Source organism: Cnephaeus nilssonii (genome assembly GCF_951640355.1).
Source record: "Cnephaeus nilssonii genome assembly, chromosome: 7".
NCBI classification, from domain to species: domain Eukaryota; kingdom Metazoa; phylum Chordata; class Mammalia; order Chiroptera; family Vespertilionidae; genus Cnephaeus; species Cnephaeus nilssonii.
Genome location: NC_137078.1, coordinates 77969087 through 77986126, shown reverse-complemented (window position 1 = coordinate 77986126; position 17040 = coordinate 77969087). Strand labels below are relative to the sequence as shown.

Sequence of the window (17040 nt, the reverse complement as noted above, 5' to 3'; positions counted from 1 at the left end):
GCTCCCTGCCCCAACCGCGCAGAAGCCCCTCCTCCCGGGCCTCGGCCTCCAATCCTCTCCGCCGCCCCCTCTCTCTCGGCTCCGGTCGCTCTTTGCCCGGCCCTCGCCCGGGCTCCGCCTCCACCCTCCTCCCCCGGGTTCTCCTCTTCGCGCTCGGGGCTTCCAGGGGGGCTGCCCGGGCGGGGCGGCGCGGCGGCGCGGAAGGGGAGGAGAGCGGCCCGCCAGCCCCGCACTTCCAGCGAGCGCCGAGCGCGCGGCGCGAGGGAGCAGGGCTCGGCCCCGCGCGGCCCGAGCGGAGCCTTTTGTTCCCAGCCAGAAGTTAGCATGCCGGGGCCGTGACAGCTGCGGGCGGGAGGCCGCGGGGCCGGCGGCGGCGGAGAATAGAGGTGGCTGCTTGACATGCAGCCCGCGGCGCGGCGGCTGCGGGCCGGGGACTGGCGGCGGCGAGGGAGGCGGCACCCACAGCACGCGGGACTTGGCTGCCGGAGGGACAAACTAACTTCCTGAGCGCGGGACCGGAGGCCAGCGAGGCCCGGAGCCACCTGCCAGCCTGCGGTGAGGCGACCCTGGCCGTCGGGGCGCGCGGCATGGCGCGGGGGAGTGGGCCGCGCTGAGCGAGCCCTTCCCACAGACCCTGGGCGGCTGCTGCAGCCTGCCGCCTCTCAGGCCCGGCACGCCGGGCTCCACTCGCCTTGTTTTGCGGCCACAGCGTTGGGCTGTGCTGAGAGCCACAACAATGCCATGATGTTTTGGAGACAGGAAGCCCCAAACTGGTCCCGAATGAAGGACTTCCTGTGTTTAAAGTTGCAGGAATATCCGCCGACCAGCCCAGTTCAATTGCAAACACCCGAACTAGGGAGAACGAATGGCTAATTCAGACCAGCTGGACTCTCCAGGGGTGGAACTGAGGATAAAATGAGAGGAATTCTTAAGAGCTTGGGCTATACATGAAGCCTAGAGAGGCTGTGCCATTGTTAAAGGACACAATCGGTATAAATCCTCTGCTTCCACCTCTCCTTGGATGAGAAGTGAGTGGAACTAGATATTGAATAAGACTTGTCAATATCAGATGATTTTTTTATTGCTTAAAATAGAAAGAGCCGTGCTCTTTAAAAAGAAAAGAAGCCATACAAGGAATTATTTTGTTTGTTGAGTAAATTATACCACTTACCTGCAACTATGAGGCTGTTAGCCCGTGAAAAAAAAGCTGTTCCTCTTAGAGCGTCTCCCAGAATGGTTTCAAAGTGGAACTTCCAGGCCTTTATAGAGGGCAAATCCAGTTGGTTGCTTGGGATTATGAACATGTAAAGGAATTTTTAATTTACACAGAATGCATTTTTGGGGAATTCATGAAAAATATTTAAAAGGTTGATGGTTTATTTTGATTGAAGAAGTATGGGTAAGCCACTCAGCAGGCCAGACTGTTTAAGGCGGAACCCCACCTGCCTGGGGAAAGGAGAGGAAGAGGATGGCTATATAGAGGATTGCTATGTTCCACAGCGATCTATATATGATACAATGAGGATAAATGAACAAATTGACCAGGGGTCAAAGCTTAATCAGACTTCAAAAAGCACCATGGAAAAGATGGAAGGAAGTACTATATCCAGCAATGGTACGTTAGGAGCAGCATCTAATGTTTTTGAGTCTAGAGCACCAGAAGGCAAAAAGCTAGATGAGCGAATAATATTTGATGCACTGAAGCTAAGCAGTGATGTGCAGAAGTTGGCACCTGTGCCACCCAGAAGGCGACCAAATGCAGAACGCAAAGACAACGTTAACAGGAGATCATGGAAGTCCTTCATGCCACCCAATTTCCCAGAATTTGCGGAAAGGATTGAAGCTTCTCTCAGTGAGGTTTCAGAAGCTGGTGCTTCAAATCCTTCCTTGCAAGAGAAGAAGGAATCCAGTTCTGCATTAACAGAAAGTTCTGGTCATTTGGACAACAGGGAACCTCAGTTAGAATCAGTAACTCTGGAACATGTGTCCAAATCCATAGGCATTCCAGAAGTGCAGGATGTGAAAAACTTAAGTGGAGACTGCCAAGACTTCAGATTTCAGCAGCACAGTGAGAGCTCTCCCCATGAATTCCAGCCTCTAGACTCAGAAGCTGCAGCACCAAGCGGGAACACAGATCTGATGCAGGAACACAGATTCTCAAGTGCGACCTGGCCCAGAGCCATGAGAGGTTTGGCTAAGGGAGGCTTTCGAGAGAAGCAGCACCCCCTTGGGGACACAGCTTGCGCTGTGGAAATGCCACCTCTCTCCCCTTGCCTGAGTGAAGAGCTGTTGGATCCAGAGTTGCATGTTCTCATAACCCCCAGCCTAAGAGAGAAAACAGAGTCTGAACTAAAGTTTGAGGAAGATGAGCGATGGATTATGATGGAGGCTGAGGAGGAGTGGGAGGAGGAGAAACTGTCAGAGAGAGGAAAGACTTTTCTAATGGCAGATGAGAAAAAGAACAGCCTGGTGGATATTTTTGAAGAAAGAGAACAAGCAAACACTGTAGCAGTGGTAGAGGATGGGTCCCATTGCTCAGCTGCTGTCTTGGAGACTTTAGACCACCTAGCTCTTGGTCATATTTGTTGCTCTGATGACCTACAGCCAGCTGAGAACCACTTGGCTTCTGTTCTTGAGGATACACCTCTTGATTACAGTTATATTCGCACAGGTGAGAGTGCTGTAGGTGAGCTGAAAAACAAAACTGCCCAGGAGCTAGAGGGCCTTGTTTCCAATTTAGAATACACTGTTGATCCTGTCAGTTCGGAGCAACTCTCTGACACAGATTCAGTGCAGATGTTTCTTGAACTTGAAAAAGAATGTTTATGTGAAGAAGAAATAACTCCTCTAGTTGAGCTGGAGAACCAAGCTTCTGAAGGGCTGGCCCCATCCCAGGATACAGAAAATTCACTTGTAATTAGTAATTTTCCAGGGGCTGCCTTAGAAGAGGAACATGTAGACGTTTTAAATGTAAGGGTGAAAGGTGATGATACTGGATTGGATTGTGAATATTTTAATGCCCTGGATTCTTCTCAGGTGCCTAATGCTGTGGAACTTATTGCCCACTTTGATATCATGAGGGACACTCCCACTGTTAGTGCGGAGTGTGAAAAAGTGCCTTTTAGCTCCAAGACTGCAGGGGAATTTAAGTTCAGACACCCAGCTGATCTGGAGTCACCGGGAAAGCTGGACCCAGGAGGATTGCCCAGCTCTGATTGCAGAGCTTCTCATGAAGAAAACCTATCAGCCTTTGAAGCTGAGCTAGCCAAAGAAAATGGCAGTTTGTTCCAGGTAGACTGCAGTCAGATTGAGGGGAATGTGGAGAGGTCCCCCCTCAATTCTGCTTTTAGCTATGAACTAACAGATATTATCTCAGGATCTGAAGTAGAGGTGTTATCATATGGTTCACATTTACTAACAGATGAGATTCATTTGGAAAATGAGAAAGGAGCTATTAATCAAGAAAACAGTCTGACTTCCTTGGGAACTGTGGACCCTTGTAAGTTGTCCATGGAGAAAGTTTATGGTGAGGCACAAGAGCTGGGTTATGAAGCCCAGCTTTTGGAGGACCAAGCCCTAGCACATTTTCATAGAGACTTCCCAGAGCAGGTCTTCCAGGATCTCCAGAGAAAGTCCCTAGAGTCAGAGATTCAGAGTCCTCACCTGCTGGATGGAGGACAGAGACATAGCAGTGATGGAGAGGGAACTGTGAATGACCTAAAGCCCAAGCTGAGTGAAGAGGAGACAGAAATTAGAGATTCAGAATCATTGCTAAATAACTTTATGGGGGAACAAGTTTCCAAAGCTAGTAATACCGAACCAGTTTTGGAGGAATTAATACCCATCCCAGAGAAACCTGCCCCAACTGCTATAATGCCTACTGTCGAAGATGCCCTAGATGCTGCAGTGTCCACCCCAGAGGGAACTGCTGTAGCTGCTGTCACATTGTCCTTTCCAGAGGAGGACATGCCAGTTGCTTCAGTGGTCACCATTGAGGCATATGTCCCAGCTGTTGCAGTGCCATCCACAGGGGAGGACATCCCAGAGGGCTCTGTCACCCCAGCTGCTGCAGTGCCTGCTCCAGAGGAGCCTGATACTGCAACTGTTAGGGTGCTCACCCAGGAGGAGCCTACAGTCCCGGCTGCTGCCGTGCCCACCCCAGAGGACCCTGCCACCACAGGTGCTGCAGTGCCCACTTCAGAAGAGCCTGCATCCTCAGCTGATAGAGCACTCATACCAGAGGACCCTGCCACCCCAGCTGCTGCAGTGCCCACCCCAGAGGAGCCTACAGCCCCAGCTGCTGCAGTGCCCACCCCAGAGGAGCCTACAGCCTCAGCTGCTGCAGTGCCCACCCCAGAGGAGCCTACAGCCTCAGCTGCTGCAGTGCCCACCCCAGAGGAGTCTGCAGCCCCAGCTGCTGCAGTGCCCACCCCAGAGGAGCCTACAGCCCCAGCTGCTGCAGTGCCCACCCCAGAGGAGCCTACAGCCCCAGCTGCTGCAGTGCCCACCCCAGAGGAGCCTACAGCCTCAGCTGCTGCAGTGCCCACCCCAGAGGAGCTTACAGCCCCAACTGCTGCAGTGCCCACCCCAGAGGAGCCTGCTGCAGTGCCCACCCCAGAGGAGCCTGCTGCAGTGCCCACCTCAGAGGAGCCTACACCCCCAGCTGCTGCAGTGCCCACCCCAGAGGAGCCTGCTGCAGTGCCCACCTCAGAGGAGCCTACACCCCCAGCTGCTGCAGTGCCCACCTCAGAGGAGCCTGCTGCAGTGCCCACCCCAGAGGAGCCTACACCCCCAGCTGCTGCAGTGCCCACCCCAGAGGAGCCTGCCACTCAAGCTGCTGCAGTGCCCACCCCAGAGGAGCCTACTGCAGTGCCCACCTCAGAGGAGCCTGCCACTCGAGCTGCTGCAGTGCCCACCTCAGAGGAACCTGCCCCCACAGTTGATAGGGTGCCCACTCCCAACGAGCCCCCTACTCTAGCTGCTGCAGAGCCTGCTGTGGAGGAAGTGTTCCCTGCTGGTGTTCCCATCCTGGGAGATACTGTCCACACTGACTCAGTGCCTATATCAGAAGAAGGAACTCCTGTTCTAGGGGAGTCTTCCTCCACTGGAATGTGGATCAAGGAGAACCTTGATTCTCCAGCATTTGGGATAAAAGAGGTGACTGGCACAGTGCTGCATGGGAATGTGCCTCTGGCTACAACTGATGGATTAAATTCAAATGAGGTAATTGTTGCTCGTTTTGTTGGGGAGAATCTAGAGAGTAAAGGGAGATTTGCAAGTTCTCTGACTTGGTGGTGATCAGAAAGGCACAGGTAGTCCTTTCTTTGGTTCTCTTTGGGGCTTCTAGTATTTCCTGGTCTTTTTATTGAGTTTATGGCGGAGGGGCGGGGGAGATAGGTCTTACTTTCACTTGGCAAAACTATATACTTCATTTTTTTTTTTATTCAGAGATAACAAAAACCTAAGGAAGACATGGATGTATACAGTTGTTAGTTTACATTTTGAAAAAGACAGGGATGTATATAGTTGTTAGTTTACATTTTGAAAAAGATTATTAGCAGGAATGGGTGATTCTTCTTTTGAAATTATAATAAGCATGTTCTTTGCCTAAATCAAGAGGCTATTGATTGATCACTGATTATCAGCAGTCACGTAGAGGCTAGAATATAGATTTTGGAATGAGACCTGGGACACTACTTAATCACTTTGGGAAAATTAGTTAGATGTCCTGAGTCTCCAGTTTCGTCATTTGTTAAGGCAGAACCCTGTGAATTTTGTGAGGATAAAATGCCATAACCCATGGAAAGCATCAAGTGTATTAGATTTCAATCACTGTCAATATCCTCCCTCTTTCCCTTTCAAATAGATATGTTGGTTAGTTGAAAGAATTCACCAAAGCATGTTGGGTTAAAGCAATATACAGATATGCAAATTATTTTTTAATACAAAAAGCTGTTTATTAAAGCCAAAATAAGTCATAATGTTTATGAAAAAGAGAGGTGTTTCAGTCATCTTGTCAAACTTTGTGTCCTGAAGCAAGTCACTTTCCTTTCCTGTACCTCTTATTTCTTAATCTATAAAATAAAGGAGTTGGACTAAATGTTCTCCTGGGCCTCCCGTAAAGGTTTTTAAATTCTTAATGTTAGAGAACAGACTATGTTAGGAAGCTGTTGGGAACAGTGTTCACATCTTTGAGCACTCCTGAGTCAAAGGAATATGAGATCAACACATTCTAGAGTTCACTGCCTGGTGTCATTTGATCAGTGGTAAGCAGTAGAGTGAAGGACTTAAAAGTTTAGTCCTGGCCAGGTAGCTCAGTTGGTTGGAGCATCGTCCTGTACACCAAGAAGTTGAAGGTTCGATTTTGAATCAGAGCACATACCTAGGTTGTGGATTGCGTCCCATACAGGAGACAACCAATATATCCTCGGGTGAAGATTAATTAAAAAAAAAAAGTTTAATATAATCTAATATAGCCGGAGGTTTCTGAGTGTGGAGGTGGTTTTGGTTTTACACTATCCTCAGGACCCAAATAGTACCTTCCTTGTAGTAGGCATTCACTGTTGACTGACTGAATGAATGAGTATCAATCTCCATGGATGCTACAAGAAAGATGGGTTCTGCCCTGGTGGTAGTTCAGTAGGTTAGAGGGTTGTTCCTATTTGCCAGAGTTGTGGGTTCAGTCCTTAGTCAGGGCACATTCAAGAATCAGCCAATGAATGCATAAATAAGTGGGACAACAAATCAATGTTTCTGTCTGTCTATCTGCCTCTCTCCCCCTCCCTCTCTCCTCAAATCAACAAGTAAAAAAAGGGAAAAAAGAAAGAAGGGTTATTCTCTCATCCACTCCATTGCAGAGCCTTTCAGGTCAGCCTTAGCTGGCTACAGTTCATTTAAACATGCAACTACCAGCAACAACAAAAAACATTTTGACAGTGAGCCATAAGCTGCCATTTTTGCCACAGATCCTCCTGATGGTACCATCTTGGGCTTCACCAATTATTTTGTAATGTATCATTCCATCAAATTAGAATGCATCACCTTTTTTATTTTTTTAATATATTTTATTGATTTTAGAGAGGAAGGGAGAGGGAGAGAGAGAAATATCAATGATGAGAGAGAACCATTGATTGGCTGCCTCCTGCACGCCCCCTACTGGGGATCGAGCCCACAACCCAGGCATGTGCCCTTGGCCGGAATCGAACCTGGGACCCTTTAGTCCGCAGGCCGATGCTCTATCCATTGAGCCAAACTAACTAGGGCTGCATCACCTTTTAGATAGATGGGTTTGATTCGGTTTTCTGAGTTTTAGTGAATTTGGGATTAACACCAAGATCCCAGTATTCTATCCAAAGTCACTGGCATTATTACTTATACAGAATATTTGTAGTGTAAAGCCTACAGCAATAATCAGTGAAATACAGAAATTAAATTTATAAGGAGCCAATCAAATCTGCATAAAAGAAAAAATTCAGGGAAACCCTTAATATCAGTTCTCTGGGATTTCTGTTTCCCCATCTACAAAATGAGTAGATGGAGCTACATCTCTTAAGGATCCTTCTAGCTACAGAAGGTAGTCATTTCATGACATGTTCCTGTTATAAATGACAGGAGAAGGAAATAATAGCCCAGCTGCAAGGTAGTTCATCACCTTTGAAGTATGGTTACTTTATGGAATATCTGGAAGCAAGATGCCTACATCTTTGTACAAAAGGAGAAATCTGCTCTATAGCCATAGCCAGGACTGTTAACCAATAAGAATGTAGAGAGGCTATTTTGAAAATATTTATTGAAACAAAATAAATATCACTATAGAGTATACAAATTTTGCTAAATTGATTTTTAAAAGTTTTTCCAAGATGAAAACTATGGATTTCATTTCTTCCAACAGGGTTTTTAGAGGCAATTGAACCTGTCATTTTTATATATAAACGCTTAGAACTCAACAAGTGATTGTATTCAGAATGTGATTTACAGTAAACTGCTTTACATCCTCTGTGTGTGTGTACAAATGTATGCATGTATACATGGTTTAAGTAGATGTAAGCTTTTTAATAGCAATAATGAGAATTTGGTGAAGAAGCAAAATGTCAGAATTTGTTTGCTATTTCTATAGTGGGATATAGGCCCACTGAGAGCAATTTGTAGTTACTTAAATGCTCTTCTCATTTATAGACTTACTTAGTCTTATTTCCAATCTCTGGGGAAGAAATAAACCTTGTGTATAAAATAGGGGTTCTGTAAAATTAAAACTTGCCCCAAAAGTCTTTAAGCAAAAATCAGAGAGCCCCAGAATCTCAGTTCAGTGTTTGAATGCTTAGCTGATCTGCAGAACCTTCATGGATTTGTTTGCTTTCCCTAACACTATTTCTATACAATGATTCATTTATTCAGTGAATAAGAAATAAGAGGGATATTGAATTTCAATTGTGGTGTCAGGGAAAGGATTTTAAAACTAAACCTAAAGGATAAATAGAAGTTACTTAGCAAAGAATCAGAGGGAAGAACATCCCAGACAAAGGAAATGGAAGCTGGGAAGAACTTAGCATTTTAGAACTAAAAGACCAAGGAGCCAGGCCACAACGACCAAGGGTTGAGAAAGAGTGCCTTGAAGTGAATCTAGAATGACTAAGAAAGACATCCTCAAAAGTATCATACCTTAGCCCTAGCCGGTTTGGCTCAATGGATAGAGCGTCAGCCTGCCGACTAAAGGGTCCCAGGTTTGATCCAGTCAAGGGCACATGCCTGGGTTGAGCAACCAATCAATGATTCTCTCTCATCATTGATGTTTCTATCTATCTCTCTCCCTCTTCCTTCTTCTCTGAAATTAATAAAACTATATCTTAAAAAAAGTATCATACCTTAAAAACCATGAGAGGCTATTGAAAGATATTAAGTAGGGGAGTGGTGGTTCCATTTACTTTTTATAAAATATTTTTTTATTGATTTCAGAGAGGAAGGGAGAGGAAGAAAGAGATAGAAATATCAATGATGAGAAAGAATCACTGATTGACTGCCTCCTGCACGCCCCCTACTGGGGATGCAGCCTGCAACCCAGGCATGTGCCCTTGACTGGAATCAAACCTGGGACCCTTCAGTCTGAAGGCTGACACTCTATTCGCTCAGCCAAACCAGCTAGGACACCATTTACATTTTTTAAAGCTTATTTTTAGTTTAAAGATAGAGAAAACTGGTCCACACTGATAGTAAACATTCTCAACATTATTTGGGGTTTATAAATCTCAGATTTCTTTTGTCTTATGTTTTATTAATTTGTATTATGATAGATAATTGGCATAAATACAGAAAAGACTGAATTGTTTGCAAATTCTTTTTAAAAATCACACTGGTTCCCAGCTGGTGTGGCTCAGTGGTTGAGCATCCACCCATGAAGCAAGGAGGTCATGGTTCAGTTCCCCGCCAGGGTACATGCCTGGGTTGCTGGCTTGATCCCCAGAGGGGGGCATGAAGGAGGCAGCTGATCAATGATTCTCTCTCATCATTGATGTTTCTAGCTCTCCTTCTCCCTACCTCTCTCTAAAATCAATAAAAACATTTTTTTTTTTTAATCACACTGGCTACTGTGTGTAGAATGGATTTAAGAAATCAAGGACAGAGTAGAGAGGCCTGCAAGGCTACTGCAATTATCCAGGTTGCTTGGACTAGAGAGATGTAAGTAGATTTGAAGACAGTTGAATGGATTCAAGATATATTTTGTAGGTAGAATCAACAAGACCTGATAATGGCCTCTGTTTTAAGAGGGAGGGAGAGGAGATCTTGAGGATGGCTTCTAGGTTCTGGTTTGTGTGACTGAGTGGATGGGGACAGTAGTATATTGTTGATTTAGGGAAGAACAGGTTTGAGGGGAGAGGAAAGTAGGAAGTACTGTTCAGTTTTGGAATGGTTAGGTTCGAGGTGCCTGTGAGTCATTTGCATGGCAATGTTAAGAAAGTAGTTGGATATACAGTTTTAAAATCATAAGCATTTATCAAGATTAACATTGAAAGCCATAGGAATGGATAGAATTGCCTAGAAAAGAGTATAGAATGAGAAGAGGGCCCAGGACTGACATTCTTCCTTTATCCCCGCCCCCAGACACTAGCGTTTAGAGATCTAGAAGAGAAAGAGAAAGAGAGCAAAGGACATCAAAAAGGATCAGTCAGGATGAAAACTGAGAGAATATGGTATTACCAAAGATAAAGGCATTTTAAGACATTCTTTGGGAAATTTTCTGTTTTATGTCTCTGTGTATCTTACTTACATCGTGCAACAATTTTTACTAGTGTTCTGCTGTGGGAAATGTCTGCCAGCTCTGGTTAGTTAATAACATGGCACAGTCCTATTGAAATACCAAGGAGTAGGAATTTTAATGTGCCTAAAAGCACTGAATTTGCAAAACAGCTTTATTTGGGAGTTGAGAGAAGGGAGCAAGTGTTTTTCAAATTTACTTTCTTTAATATTCTGTTCACTGTATTCAAAATAAATATTTAGATAGCATTTACTTAGAAGTGCTTTCCTATATGTTTAACTTTCTGAAAAAAGATGAGAAAAATACCCGTATCTGTCAACACAGTCCATAGAAAGGAGGTAGGAAACAAAGGAAGAAATCTAATGCTTCTATGGGAAATAGTCATACACAAAGTAAATTCAGATTTTAATAAAAGAATTAGCTCTGTTATATAAAAGAGATTAAGATATTTAAATATTTGCTTTTCTGTGCCATTAACCTCATTATCCAATAAAATTTCTTGCCAAGGTGGATATATTCACTATCTGTGCCTTAGTAGGCACTAGCCACACGTGGTTGTTGATCACATGCAATGTGGTTATAGTGTGTCTGAGGACCGGGATTGTTAAATAGCCACATGGAGTTGCTGGCTACCATATTAAGACAGCGCAGAAAGAATATAAATGTCACTCATAGTGAGAGACAAGATTTGATTGTTGGTGAAAGGAGGCTCTTCAGTGGACTCGACATCCTTCCTCTGTATCGTTGGCTGTCTGCTTCCTTTGCTTTTCCAGCCCCCACCCCACTGCCACCATTTTGTTGCACCCAAGCAATTAAAACATGGAAGTTTTGTTTTGTCTTTTCCCCCTCTGCTCTGACTTTTCTTCAGTGAAAACATCTTTAATACAAAATGGAATCATGGCACTTGCTTTTTCTGGGAACCATGTTGTTGTGGGGAAATAGTCATTTTTAGCTGAACTGCCTTGTAGTGTTGCCTAACAAAATATGGTGTAATCAAATTATAGTATAAAATGAAGCCCACTGGTAATTTCCTTTGTAACCTTCCTCTTTTAGTGTCCCCTGGGGCTTTCCCTCCCTGGTGACTCACTTATCCAGCCATACACCATTCTTTCTATAATCCGTTTCCTAATCTTAGTGTGATCTGTGGTCTCATATAGGCCAAAATTAGTCTTATCCAAGGTTAAGAATTTTTTTTTTCACATTTATTTTTGTTCTCTTCTATTTTCTGTTGTCCTTCAGTCTTAATTGACTCACCTGTCTTACTGAAACTGAAGGAACTTTTTGTGGAAGAAAAAAGGGTGGGAAAATATCCAGATTGGTGAAACATGGCTGATTTTTATCCTCTGATGATTGAAAGAAATCTGATCTTAGGGACAAATATTTATTTCATTATTTTCCTTAAAGTGGCAAAAGTATTATTCTTTCCTCCTTGGTTCCTTTAGAAATTTCTAGGTCATAATGGAGTGGAACTGCAGTAGAAACATGCACATTGCCTGTTACACTTGTTCACATTGTTTTAAAATGCTGTTGTTTTGTGGTAAACATGGATATACAGTGTCATTTTAAAAATATTTATATCTGCATCTTACTCAGAGTTATGTGTCTGAAGTTGTTAAGGACATTTCTCAGGATTGGCCCGTTTCCCTTTGTAATTAGAGAAATACTGTTTCAAGATTATTGTCTGTGTGTGGTCTGTGGCCCTGAAACAAAATGGAGTTAAATGGCCACAGGGGGATTAAGCTATGAGGTTGGCATTTTTCATACTGTTAATATGTTTTGGCTAATTGAGTTATTAGTCCTAGTCAGAGAAGAGCATTGCATATATCAGTGGTCATTTAAAGCTTTTCCCCAAGGTATTTTTAATCTTAAATAGTAGTCATTTGGTATCATTCTTCCTTTCCGAATTGAGATATATATACACACACACATACATACATACATACATACATATATATATCACATTTACTTATATCTTTAGGCTGATGCTTCTCTCTTCTCTATTGATTTTTATGTTAAAAATTAAGCAAACAGATTAAAGAGGAAAAAGAACCTCATGAGTCATCCATTGGGTTAAAGACCTAAGTAGTGTTATAGCTCTGTAATTACTTTTCCATAGGAGGTCATATTGAAATATAAAACTACACCCGGCAGGTGTGGCTCAGTGGTTGAGCATCGACCCATGAACCAGGAGGTCCAAGTTCAATTCCCAGTCAGGGCACATGGCCGGGGTTTCAGACTCAATCCCTGGTAGGGGACCTGCAGGAGGCAGCCTATCAGTGATTTCTCTCATCATTATGTTTCTGTCCCTCTCTGCCTCTTCCTTCTGAAAGAGAGAGAGAGAGAAAGAAATAGAAATATGAAACCACATGTTTCCTTAATAGTTCCTTATACATAATGGCTTGTTTTTACTTTTTATTCCTGCCCTCCTTTGTTAAATCATATATTTCCCAAAAATAACTTGTTGCTGTGTTGTAGAGGGTCTGTTTGCCTTGAGATTAAATCTTCTTTGGCTTACAATTATCTAGATGTTTCAGAAAGAACAGGTGGATCCTCTTCAGATGAAATTACAGCAGGTGAATGGACTTGGCCAGGGATTGATTCAGAGTGCTGGAAAAAACTGTGATGTGCAGGGTTTGGAACATGACATGGAAGAGATCAATGTTCGATGGAACACACTGAATAAAAAGGTAATTGATGGGGGAGTGCAGGGATTAACAAGTATACTGGGAATGGAGGACAAAGAAAAGGGACATCTAAATCTAAGATTTCCCTGAACATAAATAAAAATTTAGCCGTTGCAATCTGTAGTTACGTAAAGGGGTCAGTAGTAATTTAAAAAGCTCCCTTCTTATAATGAGCCTCCATGTCTGTGATACAGGTTGCACAAAGAATTGCACAACTACAGGAGGCTTTGTTGCATTGTGGGAAGTTTCAAGATGCCTTGGAGCCATTGCTCAGCTGGTTGGCAGACACTGAGGAGCTCATAGCCAATCAGAAACCTCCATCTGCTGAGTATAAAGTGGTGAAAGCACAGATCCAAGAACAGAAGGTAAGTGAGAATGTTGAGACAGTGAATTGTAACAGCCGCAGAGAATGGCAGACAACACATTTGCTTATAGTTTAAGGAGCATTAAGATCGGGAGTTTTAGTAAAATCCTCACATACTTTGTTTGATCCTGAAAAGAAAGTAGGAATTTATTTTTATCATCTTACCTTAATGTACTAGCTTACTGTGGCATGTATTGGACTGGATAATTTTACATATCCATGTATCCTATTTCAATATTTCAGTCACACCTTTATCTTAAAAGGTTTTTGGTGTTTTCAGAGTATATTCTGAAGAATATTCTAAATAATGTATATATCATGTATAATGTTCTAAATAATGTATATATCATGTATAATGTTCTATCTAGACATGTGGTTTTTTTTGGCTTAATTTTAATTTCAGTGTGTTTTTTCTCCTAGTTCAAAGTAAGTTTCCTCTTAGTCACATAATGGCAGTTCACTGCTCTATTTAAAAACTTAAGTGTATGAAAAGTTAATATAGATAGTAGGAACTATGCTGTATATCTTATGTTTTTGCCTCAAGGTGGAAAAAAAACACCTGTTACTCAAGTAAGCTTAGGATTTGGTGGGGTGGGGGTTTGGTTTTTGTTTGTTTGTTTATTTGTTTATTCTTAAAGTGACCCCATGTTATCACTTTTCATTCTCTTTAAACGTGTAAAATAGTTGCTCCAGCGACTCCTAGATGATCGAAAGGCCACAGTAGACATCCTTCAAGCAGAAGGAGGCAGAATCGCCCAGTCAGCTGAGCTGGCTGACAGAGAGAAAATCACTGGACAGTTGGAGAATCTGGAACGTAGATGGACTGGACTACTCAGCAAGGCAGCAGCCAGGTAAAGCCAAAGTGATTTTAAGAATGGGTCAGGGAAGGTTTGTTGTGTCCTGTTATTTACTTGCTATCACTGAGGTGCTCTGAAAGCTCCTGGATGCTTCAGCAGTGCTTTGGAAGGTATGGAATGGCTTATATCTTGAAAAGGGATACATTCTTAGAGGTGATGCTCATAATAAAAACACTCTCTTAACTCCTGCATACATTTCTCAGAACTGGAAGATTCATTGCTCTGTCTTATTCTGCTGCAGATAGTCATGGTTCCAAATGACAAGACGCAGACTCCTACAACCCAGCCAGTTATTTTCTGAGTGTTTGAAACAGATCTTTTCCCTTCATATTTTAAATAATGTTTTTGATACTTTGAATTGAAATTTATACTATTTCTTTTCTGTCAGCTTATTCTAATATTAGACGTATTTGCATAGAGGACCTTGTCTGTGGTTCTGTTAAACGTGTGCATTCAAGAAATGCATGAACTTTACTTCAGTAAATGTCCAAAAGGCAGGCCTCCAAGGTAGTGCTTTCCACAGCTCTTAGTTACCCCAGTGTCACTTGAGTTTAATAAGTCATACGTGCCGAAACCGGTTTGGCTCAGTGGATGGAGCGTCGGCCTGCAGACTCAGGGGTCCCAGGTTCGATTCCGTCGGGGGCATATGCCTTGGTTGCGGGCACATCCTCGGTAGGGGGTGTGCGGGAGGCAGCTGATCGATGTTTCTCTCTCATCGATGTTTCTAGCTCTCTATCCCTCTCCTTTCCTCTCTGTAAAAAATCAATAAAATATATTTTAAAAAAAATAAGTCATACGTATGTCTTTACTTTTAGCATATACAGTTCCCAGTTTTAAAAATAAATGCTAGCTAATCAGAAATCATTATGAGAGTAATAGAGTTGATCATTTATTATTGTAGCCGTTCAGTTGTCTAGATAGCCAGTGGCAGTCTTCAGATAAATTCCACTTCAGTCTCTTTACTTCTACCTGCTTTTGGCTTACTTCTTTCTTTCTTTCTTTCTTTCTTTCTCTTAAATTTTTATTTATTGATTTGAGAGAAAGGGGGAGAGTGAGAACGAGAGAGAAACACCAACCTGTTGTTCCACTTATTTATGCATTCATTGCCTCTTGTATGTGCCCTGACCAGGAATTGAACCCATAACCTTGGTGCATGGGGATGATGCTCCAATCAACTGAGTTACCCAGCAAGGGCTGGCTGATTTATTTCTTACCTGAGTTTGCAACTCAGATACTTATTTTTACTTCCAGACTGCACTGCTTGCTTTTCTTCTCTCTCCGTACATTTTCACCAATATTGCCATTAATCTTTCAGTTATCTAGGCCTAAAACCCCAACCCAATTGTTACCCTTCCCACCTGCCCCAATTTTGTGTCTCACACCTACCAGGATGCTAAATTCTATTCATTTTACTTCTACAGTGTCTTCCCAGTCACATACCTCGGTTCATGACTTAATGCATTTTCACTTGGGCTAGTTCACATGAGTAGCTCATCTGAGGTAGCTTCCAAACTCATCACTCAGCACTCAGCACTCTACTGTCACTTACCCTCAGGCTTTTGCCTCTTCGCATGCTCAAAGACATTAATGACTCCCTGTTGCCTATAAATAAAATCTAATCTATTTAACCCAACATTCAAAGCTTTCTACTATTTGGCCTTAACCTATCTTTCTTAGTTTTCACTATTCTTCTCAATCCTTATATTGTAGGTAAAGAAAATCATATTTTGTTCTCCAATATCTTCTGTCAGTTTCCTCTTTCTTTCTTGGTTGGTGGTTCTGCATCTTCCATGAAATACTTTTGGCCATCTTCCCTTCTATAAAGCTTTTCCTTATTCCTCAAGCATGAATAACCTCACCTTCCTCCTAATTGTCATAACTCTTTATCAGTGCTTGTACTATTATGGTCATTTTTTATGTAGTGCTTATCTCCCAAGTCCGTAAGTTCACTAAAGTCATGATTTGTTTCTAATGCATCTTTTTATGACTCACCTTCTACCCTACCCAGTTTTATCCTATAGCCTAACACAGTTTCTAGGCCATTCTTTTAAAGAAAAATGCCAAGAGCAGCTTCATTTGTTATAGACATTCTAAAGACTTTTGTTTCAATTTTTAATACTGTATTTTTGATGCCTCTAAATTATGTTAGCTATTCTCTTTGCTACTCTAAGTCCTGTGTACATTGAGTTCTTAAAACTTTCAGATTCAAAATTAGAGATGAGTCAGAAAGACATAGAAATTAGTTGCAATTCTAGTTTAATATTAATCTTTAAAATAATATGTTTCATTGTATTAATTAAAGATATATTTTGAAGGCTGGCATAAATAAGAAAGGAAATTCTATACTTTATAATGACACTTAAAAATGGCATCTAAAAATAAAATTTTCCTTTATATTCAAACATAATTGAATATCCAGATAATTAAAATGGCAACTATTTATATTTAAACCATTTCTTATTAAAATAAGTTTGTCCAGGCTCTTGCCGGGTAGCTCAGTTGGTTAGAGCATCATCCTGATACATCAAGGTTGCGGGTTCAATCTCCAATCAGGGCACATACAAGAATCAAACAATGAATACATAAATAGTAGAACAACAAATCATTGTTTACCTTTGTCTCTCTAAAAATCAATTTAAACACACACACACACACACACAGTTTGTCCATAGGACCTGGCATAAAGTAGCTGCTCAATAAAGGTTTGCTGAACTAAAGTGCATCCTATGCACTTTAGTTCCTGGGCCTTTTCAAATGTGACATAGCATTTAGTCTGTTCTTAATGATTCAAAGTCATCACTATGCCTTTATTATTAATCTATATGCTAATAGAGTTCTGTGGTTGTTTTCCATACTAGACTGCCTCCAATATTCAGGCTTCCTCTC

The 17040-nt window shown here is 42.4% G+C and overlaps 1 protein-coding gene across 10 annotated transcripts in view; it reads left to right on the top strand.

Moving 5' to 3' along the window:
- Nucleotides 1–17040, top strand: part of MACF1 (microtubule actin crosslinking factor 1) — a 331345-nt gene that overhangs the window by 259779 nt on the left and 54526 nt on the right. For 9 of the 10 annotated variants that reach the window (XM_079776973.1, XM_079776975.1, XM_079776977.1 and 6 more), the window contains 3 exons: nucleotides 12775–12936; nucleotides 13128–13298; nucleotides 13982–14148. In XM_079776973.1, the coding sequence (XP_079633099.1) occupies nucleotides 12775–12936; nucleotides 13128–13298; nucleotides 13982–14148 (500 nt within the window). Of the gene's footprint in view, nucleotide 1; nucleotides 5224–12774; nucleotides 12937–13127; nucleotides 13299–13981; nucleotides 14149–17040 lie in introns of those variants that run through there. The other variant, XM_079776972.1, reaches the window with a different exon arrangement.